Source organism: Humulus lupulus, chromosome 3, assembly GCF_963169125.1.
Source record: "Humulus lupulus chromosome 3, drHumLupu1.1, whole genome shotgun sequence".
NCBI classification, from domain to species: domain Eukaryota; kingdom Viridiplantae; phylum Streptophyta; class Magnoliopsida; order Rosales; family Cannabaceae; genus Humulus; species Humulus lupulus.
This window is the reverse complement of record NC_084795.1, coordinates 145979011-145995597: the sequence shown is the minus strand read 5'-3', so window position 1 is coordinate 145995597 and position 16587 is coordinate 145979011. Positions and strand designations below refer to the sequence as shown.

At 38.4% G+C, this 16587-nt stretch overlaps 1 protein-coding gene across 5 annotated transcripts in view; it reads right to left on the bottom strand.

Annotated features, from left to right (window-relative positions):
* The window catches only part of LOC133823206 (cationic amino acid transporter 4, vacuolar-like), a 93031-nt gene that overhangs the window by 60182 nt on the left and 16262 nt on the right, over positions 1-16587 (bottom strand). For all 5 annotated transcript variants that reach the window (XM_062255835.1, XM_062255837.1, XM_062255838.1 and 2 more), the window contains 2 exons: positions 3802-3877; positions 3550-3692 (listed from right to left, as the gene is read on the bottom strand). In XM_062255835.1, the coding sequence (XP_062111819.1) occupies positions 3550-3692; positions 3802-3877 (219 nt within the window). The remainder of the gene's footprint in view (positions 1-3549; positions 3693-3801; positions 3878-16587) is intronic.

The following is a 16587-nucleotide window of genomic DNA, read 5'->3' as shown; positions in this document are numbered from 1 at the left end:
TTACTAAACAAATTGGCAAACTTATTCTCTCCAAAATCTTCAATGAAAAAAAAAATATGTCTGCGTGAAATTCCTTTTGTCTCAAAAGAAAAGCAATCACATCGCACATCATCCTCATCGTTGGAGATTAAAACTTTGCGCTTTAATCCAAAACCAATGTATTTTTTGACCAAACAAAGAGTGTAATATGGTATCTTATCATCCTTCAAGACAATATATTTATCGCCGAGTCGTATATCCTTTCTTATCCTTGTAAAAAAAATTCTTGTGAAAATTGAAGAAATTTCATCATCCACATACGGCATAGTTGTCTGGTTCAATACCGGTTCAATTTAATTAGTTTTGTAGTGTTATTACATCTTGTTGTAACGTAACATAGATAAAGCATGGTCAAAGTGTCGTATAAACATCCACAATGGCATCTTATTTTGCAAATCTCTTTTCAAGAATGCATTCATAGACTTGCATCTACAGTAGCAGTAGCTCCACCAAAATAAATATCATGTGTTGACCAGCGTTTTGGTCAATGACACTGAGTCAGTAAGAACGATATAAATAAATTTAAAGAACTGAAATAAATTAAACTACACAGAATTTATAGCAATTCGGCCCCAAGAGTTGGTAATGACCTACGTCCACTTGCACTTTTATTAATCAAGAAAGTCTCAGACTAAAGATTAAGAAGAAACAAGGTTCAGCTGAGTTTCTTAAGCCTGAGAGAGAATACAATTCAGTATGGTTTTGTATGTAAAGTGCGCACAAATTCAGCCTCTGATTGAACTTTTTGATAATGACTGAGAGAGACCTCTATTTATAGTCTCTTATTGGGCTAATGGCCCATACAAATTAATATCGATCCTACACAAGTAGTGTGTGATTGTTACAACTGATTATAAATTCAAATAATACGAGAAAAATACATTCAAATATCAGTTACAAAAATATCTTGGGATATTTCACAATATCTCGCGAAATCCGGATCCTTTGGTGAAATTGTCTTTGCATATCAAGCAGGGTCTGTTTCTGAGCAGCTTCAATGGATAATGCTTACTAGCTCCTTCTCAAGCAGGACACTTGGACCAAGCAAATTATGACTCCTTGTGCTGGTATGGCTTCCTCGAGCAGCTATCTCATTTCGACCAACTCTCAACGTTTGATGTCGTTTTATTGTCATGTGTCTTCTTCAAATGTCTCGTCACTAAGTCCAAAATTGGGTTAAACATTTGCCCCCCAAATTTATCTTGTTGTGACCAGTACTAGATAAACTTGCATTCTTCGACCAGGTTGGCGCTTCTTCACATTCTGACACATTTAAAATTTGTAGCATCACCTTTATAGGTCATGATCACACTTCCTAGGTATGGTGATTGACGACTTTTGGGCTCCCAAAGCAATCTGACACCACGTTTCGAGGCAGCAATGATGGAACTTTTTGAAAAAAGGATGTAACTTTTCACTTTCCCACGCGTCTGACGTCATATCAACTAGAAACTAATGATGAAAAGTTTCTCTATGATGCCAACTACTCGCATGCGAACCATGGCCTATAAATAACCCTGCCTTTCCCTTTTCATTCTTTATGCTTTCAGAAAACTCTTAAGCCTCCTTTCTCTAAAATCCTCTCAAACTGAAGCCTTGTTCTTCACTCTCCAAACTCCAAATTCGATTTTTACTCAAGAGCATTTTCTCAATCTTCAATACAGTAAGTTTCTTGATATTGCGATCGCATTTGCTTTACTTTTGTAACTTCATGCTTTGATTTAACTGCTTTCTTGAGGATTTTGAATTTATGGATTTTCTGTGTTCTTGAGCAAACTGTAGAAAAGAAAATTCATTTTTCCTTGCAAAAATCGTTGATTTTCTGGGAAAGTATCTGTTTGGGAAGTAAGAAAATGGTTTAGGCTTCGGGATATACTTGATCGTGTTGATACATCGAGAATATTCTGAAAAAATCGAGGAGAAAGTGCTTTTTATTTTCTGGAAAAAATAGTGGGAATTTTTTCTCCAAAAGGTAAGTGAAAAGTTTTTGCAAAAAAAAAATTTAACTGCCTTTTGGATCCAACCTAACTTCTACTTGAGTGTAGGATCATGTTTCTCAAGCAGCTCACATTTATTAGGCACACACATAAACTGGTCGAATAACTCACTTCCCATTTATTTGTTATCAGATGTACGCACGCAATCACTAGGGAAATGATTATTCAATTGTCCCGGATTTGCTACAAATGTTGGTCGATGATGCGGAACAAACCCGACCAAACATTGATCTCAGTCGTAATATTTCAGAACCTATTGATGAATCTGGTGAGCATTCTCATTTTGTTCCTAATCAGGAATATTGCCGAATAATTGAGGAATTAAAGCAAGGAATAAGGAAATTCCTTCATACTGATTGGACTTTTGTTATCTACCCTAACTATGTTGATCTACTCCCGGTCGGAATTCCAACCAGAAGGAGGACAACGAGCAGGTCTACATTTGTTGGAGAGGTTGTAATTGTTGTTTTCTGCTCCCCAGATATGGCTAGGATTAAACAAACCAGATAATGATCGAGTATGGATCCTCAGGTCATAAGGCATGCGACCAATGAGCAGCAACCACAACGACAACAACAACCTCCGCAACAACAATAAAGGCGGCGTCCAGAACAACAGCAACAACAGCAACAACAGCCGCCGCAAGAACCAGAGCAGGTGACTGACACCCTAAGGCTCTATGCCAGGCAGGGGCCTCGTAAGAGGAAGAAAACGCCCCGATAGATTGTTCTTGCCAGTACCCTCACGAGCAGCTCTCTTGAGGAGTACCCCAAGAAGTATGGAATCAGGGGGATAAACATGGTTATTTCCCAGGCCGACCAGTGCGCTAACCTCCCTGATGGCGCATTTAACGCCTGGTCGCGTTATTATATTCAAGCAGGCAGTACTCCCCCCCCCCCCCCCCCCCCCTCCATGACTACTTTAGGGGCATTGCTAACTACTTTGACATTGTCCCATTGCAAATAACACCAAATGGATATCTAATGCTTTCAGCATTATATATCTTTTATCGAATCCAAGGGTGGGATGCTCCTACTACTCACGAGGTTCATTACCTCTTTAACTTGAAGTCGAACCCAGGCCAACAGGGCACGAGATTCTTCTATTTCTGCCAAAAGGACATGACCAAGGTGTTCCTAACAGAGCCCACGTTTAGGAGCAACGTGGGTGGTTATTTCAAAAAATACTTTCTGATGACTGACCTGGTTGTAGATAACTTGGCCTTCCAACGAGGAGGTAATGATAATCCGTAGTTCTTCTCTTTCACATTCCTCCTTGAAACTAGTGCTAAGTTTTATTTCTTTTACTATACTTTAGGATAGTGGGAAAAACCTCTTCCTTGAAACAAGTACAAATGTTGCTTAAAAAAATAAGAATAAATATTTTATATTAAGGACCACAAATCCAGACATCTCTTTGGGAAATTATGCTTATATTGTAAGTAGCAAGTAGTAAGCAAGTGATTTATTTTCATTGGTGTAGGATCTGTACAAAAAAGATTATGCCAAAGAACCTGATGAACGAAGATATATCTCGTTAGCATAAGTCGTTGGAATGTAAACTGCATCCGATAGTGAGCTATGCTTCCAGCCATAAAATGCATACACCAGTGCTCCTATAATCAGCCATACTGAAACTCGGATCCAAGTTGTGGCTCTGAGAAATATGAAAATGAAATTTTAGTTATAAACACCACACAATGGTTTATCAATGAATTCATCTTTTGTTTCAAGTCTATGGAAGATAATGAATTTTGGCATTTTACCCGAGATCGATTAGTAAATATGTGTTTATAAAAATGCAAGTTGCAGGTACGAATGGAACGAATGGGCAAGCAAAACCTGCACCAAGAGAAAAAAGCAACAATAAATAAATAAAGAGTTGATGTATAGCTTTTGCATGGATCCAAGTATTTTTACAATGTAATTCAGATATGGTAGACAAATAAAAAACCATGTTAAACACATTTAAGTATTAATTTCTTGCCTGCCACGTGAAAAATAAAATAAAGGTATAAATCAATCATCCAACTAGGATTTACTCAGCCACACACCATGATATTTATCTAAAATATACAAGGTTTCCTTAGCTATTTTAGGGAGCCCCCTCCAAATTAGAATTAGAGAGCTCCCTATTTTTTTTTTTTTTAAAAACTTATATTATTTTTTTTAACCACATTTTACTTTAAGATATTTTAATATTATTTTCCAACCGTTTTTCTAACTTTCCTCGTTTTTACAACTCCTATTTTCTCTCAATGACTCTTTTTTTTCACAACTCTTTTTCTACAACAATTATTTCTTACAACTATTTTTTCTAACCGTTCTTCTTTCTTCACTATGTATAGTGTACTATTGTAAGCATAGTTTGTTCACTCCTTCAAACTAATAGTTTTTTTTTCTTTTTTCAATTGTGAATTCTCAACAAAAACATTTGGTCATGATTTCATGTGGTTTGCTCTAGCATGAAGCTTAATGGTCCTGATCTCAAGGAGAAAAAAATACAATTATACTTAGGTTTTTTTTTTAATTTTTGGTCCTGTATTTCAAGAAATTTTTTTAACAAAAAACGTAATCATCATCAATGTACATGTGTCGTCACCCCGAAACAAAAAATAAACTCTTACTTGAAGTAGCTCATGCTGTGGTGCTTTCTATGAATGTTCCAACGTATCTTCGGAGAGATGTTGTTTTAATAACATCATATTTAATAAATAGGATGCCTACTTGAGTTTTACATAGTACACCTTCAAAATGCTTAAAAAATCTTTTTCCAATAACAAGAAATTTTTAGATTTACATTGAAAGCTTTTGGATGTACTCTTTTTGTTTATACTCCTAGCCTTTCCAAACTTTAACCGAGGGCTAAGAACTTTGTTTTTCTTGATTGTGCCTCCACATAGAAATGATACAAGTATTATAATCCTACCTCTAAAAGAATGTTTGTTATAATGGATGTTTCTTTCTTAAAAATTAAATCTTATTTTCCCCAAAAATGTCTTCAGGGGAGATCAGGGATGTGCAAGACAATTTTATGGAGCTATCTCCATTACCTAACAATATTTTAAATATTTCACTCACCTCAGTGAAAGTCTTGTCATAATAAGCCAATGGAAAGACCTACTAGCCAAATGTCAATTATTTGTGTATCTTCAAGTAGGGGAGAAGTATTGTTAGGTGTATATTAGATATATTTAGCTGTCAATTAATTTAATTGTAGTTTCCTGATTGTATAGTTTCTTAAGATAGATTTTTAGTTGTGTTATTCTGAAAATTAAGAGAGTACATATTTTTCACCTCAAAAACATGGTATCAGAGCATTAGGGTTTCGAAATTAGGGTTTTGTTCCAAGATTAGGGTTTTGTTCCAAGATTAGGGTTTTGTTTTGGGTCTTTCACATAAACACACAAATTAGGGTTTCAATGCTTTAGGGTTCCTTTCAGCAACCCTATTTAGAGGGATATTTTGTTCTCACCACCTATCATTATGCCTAGTCGTTGGCCTGCTCATCCTGAAGTTTGGTCACCGGAATCCAAGTGTATGAGTCTCACATGGCTCATGCGCCGCCACAATTGGCTGCAACTTCTCCCACGCACCGGCGCCTACAAGCGCATCCCTGCCGGAAGTTGACTCTGGTTTCATTCGTTTACTTTCTCAGAGCTAAGTGGGCTTGTCTGTGTCTTATTTGTTTGAATCTTCATTCGACTTTTTCTCTTATTTGACTTCTTTTGGGGCAAAGTTTGGCTTTTGTGTGTTATTTATTTTGCTTTGTATTCTCTATTATGTCTTCCACTATTTTTCTGCATTTCAAGGTCGTATGGCTGAGAATAAGCCTTCTATTGTAACGAATGTGGTGCCTATGATGCCTAAACTTGGATTTAGGTTTTTTTTTTACTTTTGTGGATGATTATTCTCATGTAACTTAGTTATATTTAATGAAAAGTCATTATGAGTTATTTTCTCTGTTTTGTGTGTTTTGTGCTGAGATTAAAGCTCAATTTAATGTTTTCATCCGTACTTTCTGAAGTGATAGCGCCAAAGAGTATACCTTCGCTTTATTTCAATCTTTTATTGGTTAGAATGGCATGCTTCATGAAACCTCTTATGTTGATACTCCATCCCAAAATGGTGTGGCGAAACATAAAAACAGGCATCTTCTTGAGACTGCATGAGCCTTTTTATTTCAAATGCATGTTCCTAAACCTTTTTGGGCCGATGCAGTTGCTACAGCATGTTTTCTCATTAACCGCATGCCATCATCTATTCTTCATGGTGAGACCCCTTACAAAATCCTTTTTCCAATAAGTCGTTCCCGTTGGCCCTAAGATATTTGGTAGCACTTGTTTTTTTGGGGATGTTCATCTGCATGTCACTAAATTAGATCTCAAATCTTTGAAGTGTATCTTCCTTGGTTATTTTCATCTTCATAAAGGTTATAGGTGTTATTGTCTTAGTCTTAACAAATATCTTGTCTCAATTAATGTTACATTCATGGAAGACACATTTTATTTTCTGTCTTCAACTATTCCCACTCGTCAAGGGGAGAATGATGATTTGTTAGTCTATTCTATCACATCCTCTGCACCCGTCTAGGAATCAGCTCTCGTTAAGCCTCCTACTGTTCAAGTCTATTCCAAGCGTCAATCTCTTGATTCATATACTGCACCCGCTCCTTTGTCATCAGATCCAGTCTCGAGCGATGATCTCATGATTGTGTTACGCAAAGGTAAACACAGTGTGCTTATCCTATTTCTTCTTTTGTTTCTTATAACGGCTTGTCGTCTTCCTCTTGTTCTTTTATTGCTTCCCTTGATTCTATCTCTATTCCTAAAATTGTTCGTGAAGTCATATCTCATCTTGGTTAACATAATGCAATGATAGAGGAGATGAATGCTTTAGATGACAATGGTAGTTCGGACTTGGTCAATTACCTAGTAATGGAGGTTGCAAGAACAAAGCAAGAAATTGTTCTATCTCAAAAGAAATGTCTTAGATTTACTCAAGCAAACAGGAATGAGTGGCTGTAAACCTTTGGCAACCCCAGTTAAACCAAAAGGCAAATATAAACAAGCAATAAAAGATAAGGCATTTGACAATGGAATGTACCAGCAATTAGTGAGAAAATTGATCTACTTATCTCACACAAGACTTGATATTGCATTTGACGTGAGCTTGGTTAGTCAATACATGCACAATCTTTTAAAGGACTATAGAAATAGTGATTGTTGACCCAGAGTTTGGTCAACTGATACGGAGTCAGAATATGCTTGATATGAATGAATGTGTTGATAATAACGTAATGACGAAAAAGTAATAAGAACACGATATTTTTATAGTGGTTCAGCCCCAGGATCTGGTAATAACCTACGTCCACTTAGACTATTATTGATATAGGAATCAAAGGAGTGATCAAAGAACAAGGGCTCAATGAGTTTCACTAGCCTCTGAAGAACAATACAATATTCCAAGGAGAATTACTCTAATCTCAAATAATTCAAAAGCCAAAAGTCCCTTCCTTGAGCTATCTTTTGCTATTTATAGGCTCAAGGGGGATTACAAAAGATTGTTACAGATACTCTCCCCTGAATCATCGGATATTCCGGAGATTGAGTGAGTTAAATTCGGGATTTACAAAGATCTTCACAGTAATATTACTTTGTATACGGAACCATCGACCAGGCTGGTCGCAGGTAAGACCGGGCGGCTTACTGCTTCTAGTGCATCCTCTGGTCGATACCCTAGCAGAGCTCTTTCAGGTGTCAGCCACGTGTCTAGGGATCACTTGCCACGTCATCAATGCTAATTTTTTGGATAACAGTGATAGCATGTGTAAATACCTAAGGTGTGATGTATAGCTAAGCATGGGTTGTAATATTTATTTCTTTCATTTTTAGCTATCTTGTACATTGTAATCTGCATATATTCTTCAATAAAATTAGATTAGAAGAACTAATCCCAAAAAACTTACATGGTATCAGAGCACTTGTAGTCCAAAATTGGGAAATCTTCCTCATTTTTTGTCTGCCATTTCTTAAAAAAAAATAGGGTTTAGTTTTATTATGCTCAAACTTAGAAATCATTTTTAGAGTTGTCTTCTAATCTCACCTCCTGCCCAGAAAGCTTGCCCCACCTCCGATCGGCAAAACCCCAAAGGTCGAGGTCCAGAAGAGTGGCGTGTGAGTCACACGCGCCGCCACACTCCCTGACGTCTTCTCCCACGCGTGCACGCTTGTAGGCGCGTGACAGCACCGCCGGCCACCTTTCTCCAGCATCTTCCTCCTCGACACTTCCTGCTCGGTTGTGACTCTTCATCTCGGGTTCTCCCACCATTTCATCAGAAGAGTTGCATTTTTGTGCTAAGTTTTTTCCATCTATCTTGAGTTCATAAACATCTTTTTTTTCGCTGCCCATTCATACACCCTTCTCTGTTGCCCATTCATCATGAAAATCCAATCTCCAAATTCCATGGCTGTTCAAACTCAGCCAATCAATCTCATAAATTTGTTTCAACTTCATGGGAGTCCTCTACCAACAAACTATCACAAAGTCAACCACATCTCAAAGGAACAAAGTTTTGTTAAGCCAACATATGCACAATCCTTTCGAGGAGCACTTGGAAGCAGTTCGTCGTATTCTAAGATATTTGACAATGACATTAGGTCTCGGTTTGCACTTCAGAAAATACAACAATTGAGACTTAGAAGTCTACACAGATTCTAGTTGGGCTGGAGAGCTGACCGACAGACGATCAACCTGTGGTTATTGCACCTATGTATGGGGTAATTTAGTCACTCAACAAAAAGCAGTCTAATGTCTCAAGGAGTAATGCAGAGTCAGAATATCGTGCTTTGGCCTTGGTATATGTGAAGAAATGTGGCTCAAAAGGCTGATGAATGAGTTGAGAATTGACTCTCCTGAGTCATTTAAGATGTGTCATGATAGTCAAGCTGCAATCAACATTGCTAAGAATCCGGCTTACCATAATAGAACTAAACACGTTGAAATAGATCGACACTTCATTTTTTAGAAAGTAAATTCAAACATCATTGAGCTCAACTACACTCCCACAAAGAAATAGATTGTCGACATCCTAACAAAGGCCCTACCAAGAACGAGCTTTGATGAATTTAATTCCAAGCTGGGTTTGTATAACATATACAACTCAGCTTGAGGGGGGTTTAGAAATAGCGATAGCATGTGTAAATACCTAGGGTGTGTTGTATAGCTAAGCATAGGTTGTAATATTTATTTCTTTCATTTTTAGCTATCTTGTACATTGTAATCTGCCTATATATTGGCCTTTCTATTCTTCAATAAAATTATATTAGAAGAATTAATCCCAAAAAACCTACAAGAACACTTGGAGGTTGTGTATATAATATTGCGTTGTTGAAGATTTTCGAATTAGTTGCCAAATCTTAAGATTTGGTCAAATATCAATTATGCTTAAATCTCTCCAGATTTTATCGTATAATCTTTTATTTTTGGTAGTATATATTTTAGTGTAAATATAAAATATACCTTGTAAATATAGGCTGATTTTTCTACATTAAAATCATATTGTTCTTTCTATTTTTGTTCTCTTTATAAATGTTATAAAGCCACAGTTGTATCGATTATTTTTTTAATATAGATGAGAATCATACAACTTTGATTACTATAGTTCTTCATGGTATCAGAATCAGGTTCCCTTTTCCTCTAGATCATTCAATCCTTAGCCCTAAACCTAGCTGCCAGTTATCACCATGTCAGACAATACTTCTGAAACTACCATTGACCAAAACACTATCCAAACAGCCACCAAACTACCTGTTGCTGCCCAGAAAATGACCCATTTTGATTCACTCCATCCAAATTACCAATATACGACTGAATGAACATAATTTTCTGCGTTGGTCTCAATCTGTCTGCATGTATATTCGAGGAAGAGGGAAGATAGGTTATCTCACAGGTGATACCAAAGCACCTGACACCACTGAACCCAATTATGATGTGTGGGATGCTGAAAATTCCATGATTATGGCTTGGCTCGTTAACTCCATGGATGAGGAGATAAGTGTCAATTACATGTGATATTCCACATTGAAAGAACTTTGGTATAATGTGTGTCAAATGTATTCTGATTTTAGAAATCAATCTCAGGTTTATGAATTAAAACTCCTTACTTGGGCGAATCCAACAAGGAGAAGATAGTGTTACTAAATATTTTAATAATCTGAAAAGGGTTTGGCAAGATCTAGATTTGTTTAGTGATTATGAGTGGAAAAGTACCGAGGACTTTAACCACCACAAAAAAAATGTTGAAAGTGACAGAATTTTTAAGTTTTTGGCAGGTCTTAATGTTGAGTTTGATGAAGTTAGAGGCAGAATTATTGGCCGACAGCCCTTGCCTTCTATTGAAGAAGTTTTTTCTGAGGTCCATAGGGAGGAAAGTCGTCGTGGAGTTATGTTGGGAAAGAAGACCATGACTGGATCTATTGAAAATTCTGCTCTTATTGCTGAAGCTAATGCTGTCAGATTCCATCACCAAGGACAAAAGCCTCGTGTCTGGTGTGATTACTGCAACAAGTCTCGCCATACTCAAGAAACCTGCTGGAAACTCTATGGAAAACCTACCGACTGGAAGAGCGGCAATCCAAATAACAAGGATAACAGCTATCGCAGAATAGCTTCAGCAAATGAAGTAGAAAGTGTCGATAAATTTCTGAACAAAGAGCAGATGGATCGTCTTCTCAAGCTGCTAGTTGTCAATCCATCTTCATCTAATATTCCTAATGGTTCTATGGTTCAGTCAAGTAGTAATTCTTCACCATGGATCATAGATTATGGTGCTTCTGATCATATGACTAGTGCCTCTAATTTTTTCCAATCTTGTTGTCCTTGTCCTGGTGATAAAAATGTTAGAATTGCTGGTGGAATTTTGTCTCTTATAGATGATAAAGGAACTATAAAAATTTCTAAGAAAACAGAACTAAAATCTGTCTTACATGCTCTTAAACTTTCTTGCAATTTGTTGTCTGTTAGCAAACTCACTAAAGATTCTAACTATTCTGTCATCTTTTTTTAATCCCATTGTGAATTTCAGGACAAGACATTGGGGACGATGATTGGCAGTGCTAGGTTGGTGGATGGCCTCTACTGTTTTGATGATAATATCCTACAGAATAAACAAGCTCTTGGTCTGAGTAGTAGTATTAGTTCAATTTCTGTTCGTGAGCAAATACTGTTTTGGCGTCATAGACTAGGTCAGTTTTCCTTATCTAAAGCACCTATTTCCTAGTTTGTTTAAAAACATTGATTATTCATCTTTGCATTGTGAAAGTTGTTTTCTATCTAAAAGTCATCGTGTTTTTTATAAATCACGTGGATATCATGCTTCTAAACCATTCTATTTAATATATAGTGATGTTTAGGGCGCTTCAAACATAACCACATTAACCAGAAAGAAATAGTTTGTAACATTTATAAATGATCGCACACGCTTATGTTGGGTTTATCTAATGAAAGAAAAATCTGAAAAATCAACAACTTTTCAAAGATGTTTATAAAATGGTTGAAAATCAATTTCAAACTAAAATAGTTGTGCTTCACAGTGACAATGGGACTGAGTATTTTAATAAATGTCCACGAGATTTTTTAAAAGAAAAAGGCAGTATTCACACTTCTTCATGTCGTGATACACCTCAACAAAACGGTATTGCTGAAAGAAAAAACCATCATTTACTTGAGGTTTGTGCCCTTATGTTTTTTATGAATATTCCTAAAAATTTATGGGGTGATGCAATTTTAACTGCATGTTATTTAATAAATCGTATGCCTACTTGTTGTTGACCTTGATTTTGGTCAACTGACACGGAGTCAAACCTGCTTGATGTGGACAGACACGTTGGAAATAATGTGATGGCGAAACGATAAAGAACACAAGGTTTTATAGTGGTTCGGCCCCAGAATCTGGTAATAACCTACGTCCACTTGAATTGTTATTGATATTGAATTCAAATGAGTGATCAAAGAACTAGGGTTCAATGAGTTTTAACAACCTCTGAAGATAAATACAATATATCAAATAGGATAACTCTAATCTCTAATTATTCGAAAGCAAGAAAAAAGAAGAAGTTCCATTTCCCTTGAGCCCTCCTCCTCTATTTATAGGCTCAAGGAAGATTTACATTAATTTGTTACAGATATTATTTCCCAAATAATCGGATACTCAGGAAATCATGGGAGATCATTTCGGATACCATCATAACGGCATAAGATCTTTTCCGCGTATATCATTCGTACGACCAGGCTGGTCGTATGTAGAGATTGAACATCGTGACACTAGATGTATTCCTGGTCGATAGTCGAGCATGAATTATGCCAGATATTAGCCACGTGTACTAAATATTTGTCATGTCATCCATGCTTGTTTTTTGGATAACAATTGCCCCCCAAGTTTGTTTAGTGCGACCAGCAATAAAGAAACTTTAAGGAAGCAACTGTTCATATCCCTACGATGCTTGTCAGCATCCCCATGCGTTTTTGAAAATCGTGACATAATTATGTCTAATCAAGTCTTTTCAGTTTTCAAGAAACAAATTGACGGCTTATGCACTTCCCCACGTTTCAAGAATTAAAAAATAATGATTGTTATTTTTTAGCCATACCTCGGTCTCCATAAATACCTCCTTTTTCTTCTCAAAAAGGTTTTTCTTACCGTCTTTGCCAAGAACTTTGCCTTCAGAGTTTCGAAACCAGACAGTCGCCTAGCTGAGGATCTTCCTAACTCGAACTTTTTCATCCTCTTCCGAACCTCCATCTTTGCTCAGGACAGCCAAGGGGCCTTGAAGAAAGCCAACAAGGAGCGACACAAATGGAGGGAAAGTTCTGTACTTATCACCCAAGAGTGTAAACAGCTCAAACTCGATCTGACCGCCAGCAGGGATGAGGCGAAGAAGCTTGAAGAGCGGGTGCGAGAGCTCGAGGGGCGAGTGCAGGAGGTTGAGGAGGAAGGGGTCGCGAACTTGAAGAAGTATAAGGAGGCCACCCTCCTCTTTTTATGACTTCTGGAAGCACAACTGGGAGGCCAACTTCAACTATCTTTCCGAGCGGTTAAAGAGAAGTTTGATGGCACAGAGCCCCACCCGGTTGGAGGCAGAGGAAAAGGCTAAGGCAAAGGCTCCTTCTGCTAATGTTGAAGCTGGTCCTCCTGCCGACCAGGGCACTCCCCCCAATCCTCAAGACCCTCCTGCCTAGTAAAAATTTTCTTTTATTTTGCTTTTATGGCCCACGGGTCTATTTGTAAAGACAATTTATTTTTATTGCTGCGAGGGCAGCTTTTTTACTTACACTTGAACAATTACATCCGAGCAGTACTGCTCGCGGTGTAAAAGTTTTTTCTTTATTGATATTATAATGTTTCTTTTATTATAATATATGTTCGCATAACCGAACTTAGCATAGTACTTTGGTTTGATTTAACAAAACATAAATTTTGAAAAATACTCTAAGTGCCGTAGCATGCTTTCACTCATTTTGTTCATGCATCATGATATGCTTTGCTATCGATGTACCTTATATGCCCCCCAAGTGATCGAGGAGCTTTAGGTCCTTGGTCACTTGCCCTGACCACGACCTATTCGAACACTGCTGCTCGTTATGAAATTCAACACTTGTAATACAGCAAAACAACACACGTAATGAACAAATACTTGTAAAAATAAATTTACAAAGGTTGGCAAGAATGACTGGCTGCGCACAATCCCTTATAATCTCGTATTAAAATGGACTAAACATGTACGTACGAGTGATCTTAAAAAAGATCTTTTACTTATAAGCGATTAGCCATACAACGTGGCCAACCCTTTTTCAAAACTTGTAAAAAGTAAAAATTAATACAAGCCAGTCCTTTAGGAAGGACTGTTCACTAATAATACTTGCGTAGGTGTTCTCCATTCCAATAGCGTGGAACGAGATCTCCATTTAAGCGTGCAAGTTTGTAGGTGCCCGGATGAAGGACTTCTTCAATCTGGTAAGGTCCTTCCCAATTTGGTCCGAGTACTCCAACAGTGGGGTCGCGGGTATTTAAGAAAACTCGTCGTAGCACCAGGTCACCGACGTTGAATTTCCTTTCTTTCACCTTTGAGTTAAAGTACCAGGCGACCTTTTGCTGGTACGCAGCAACTCGGAGTTGGGCTTTTTCTCGTATTCCTTCAATTGAATCTAGGGACTCCATCATCAGTTGGCTATTCTGGCTCTGGTCGTATGAAATGCATCGATGTGAGGGGGGATCTAATTCGACAGGTAACATAGCTTCATATCCATATGCTAAGGAAAACGGGGTGTGACTCATCGCTGTTCGATGAGAAGTTCTATACTACCAGAGGACTTCAGGCAGCTGTTCTGGCCATGCTCCTTTAGCGTCTTCCAGCCTTTTCTTCAGAGTGTCCTTAAGCGTTTTATTCACTGCTTCGACCTGTCCGTTTGCTTGTGGATGCGCGACTGAAGAAAAGCTTTTGATAATCCCATGCCTTTTGCAGAAGTCTGTGAATAAGTCACTGTCAAACTAGGTTCCGTTGTCTGAGACAATCTTTCGAGGCAAACCATATCGGCAAACAATGTTCTTGATGAAAAAGTCAAGAACTTTCTTGGTCGTTATGGTAGCGAGTGGTTCAGCTTCGGCCCATTTGGTGAAGTAGTCGACTGCTACAACTGCGTACTTCACTCCGTCTTTTCCAATTGGCAGGGATCCAATCAAGTCTATACCCCATACTGCAAAAGGCCAAGGACTCTGCATTTGTTTTAACTCGTTTGGAGCTGCGCGTGGTATTTTGGAAAATCTTTGACACTTATCGCACTTCCGTACAAACTCCATTGAATCTTCGTTCATAGTCGGCCAGAAATAACCTTGCCTTAGAATCTTTTTCGCCAAACTTTGCCCCCCAGCGTGATCTCCGCAGAAGCCTTCATAAACTTCCTTCATGAGCTCTTTAGCTTTCTCTAGTGTAATACATCTGAGCAAAGGCATGGAATATCCCCTTCGATATAGAACACCATCGACCAGTATATACCTAGCAGCCTGTCTTTGAAGAGTTCTGGCTTTGTTTCTATCTGCTGGTAGTACACCATTTGTCAGGTATTCCAAGTAAGGCACCATCCATGTATCTTCCATTCGGATTTCCATACTGGTTTCATTTGCTCGTATGCTTGGCTCGCTCAATCTTTCTACTGGCACAATATTCAAAGTGTCAGCGTCTTTTGCGCTCGCGAGTTTGGCTAAGGCATCTACATTCGAATTCTGATCCAGGGGGATTTGCTGGAGGGTATACTTCGTGAATTGGGCTAACAGGTCTTTAGTTTTGTTCAAGTAGGCCACCATTTTCAGGCCTCGTGCTTGATATTCCCCTAGGACTTTATTCACTACCAGCTGTGAATCACTGTAAATATCCAGCACCTTTATGCTCATGTCTTTTGCCATTCTTAATCCAGCGAGGAGTGCTTCGTATTCGGCTTCATTATTTGACGCTGTGAAGTCGAACCTAATGGCGCAGTGAAATTGATGCCCTTCTGACGTTATCAAGATCACTCCTGCTCCTGCGTGAGATTCGTTTGACGACCCATCTGTGAATAACTTCCACGAGAGAGCTTCATCTTGAAGGCTCAGGCGCTCTAGGCTTTTCGCACTGCTCGCTGTCCGAGAGTTCGGTGAACTCTGCAATAAGATCAGCCAAGACTTGTCCCTTTACTGCTGCTCGTGGTGAATAAGTAATATCGAACTGCCCCAGTTCGACTGCCCATTTTGATAAACGCCCAACCGCTTCTGGTTTTTGGAGGACTAGCCGAAGAGGCTGGTCAGTTAAGACTGTAATGGGATGGGCTTGGAAGTAAGGACGTAGCTTCCTTGAGGCCAAGATTAATCAGTATGCTAACCTCTCGATGGGGGGATACCTCAGTTCTGCTCCGATTAGCCTCTTGCTTACATAGCAAACCGCTTTGTGTACGCCTTCTTCCTCTCGTACTAGTACCGCACTAGCAGCAACTTCAGTGATCGCCAGGTAAATGAACAAAGTTTCTCCTTCGATAGGCTTTGATAAAATAGGAGGATGTGCCATATGGGCTTTCAAGTCCTGAAAAGCTTGCTCGCAGTCTCCTGTCCATTCAAATTTCTTGTTGCCCCTAAGTATATTGAAGAAAAGGACGCACTTATCTGTTGACTTTGAAATAAATCTACTTAGGGCTGCAATCCTCCCAGTTAAACTTTGTACATCTTTGATCCTCTCTTGCGATTTCATGTCGATCAGGGCCTTTATCTTGTCGGGGTTGGCCTCGATTCCTCTTGAATTAACAATGAACCCCAAAAACTTCCCTGATCCAACTCCGAAGGAACATTTGAGAAGATTTAGTTTCATCTGGTACTTGTTCAATACATCGAAACACTCTTGCAAATCCTTCACATGTCCTTCTGCCTTTTTCGACTTTACTAGCATGACGTCCACATATACCTCCATTTTTACTCCGATCAATTCTTTAAACATGTGGTAAACCAACCGCTGGTAAGTCGCACCTGCGTT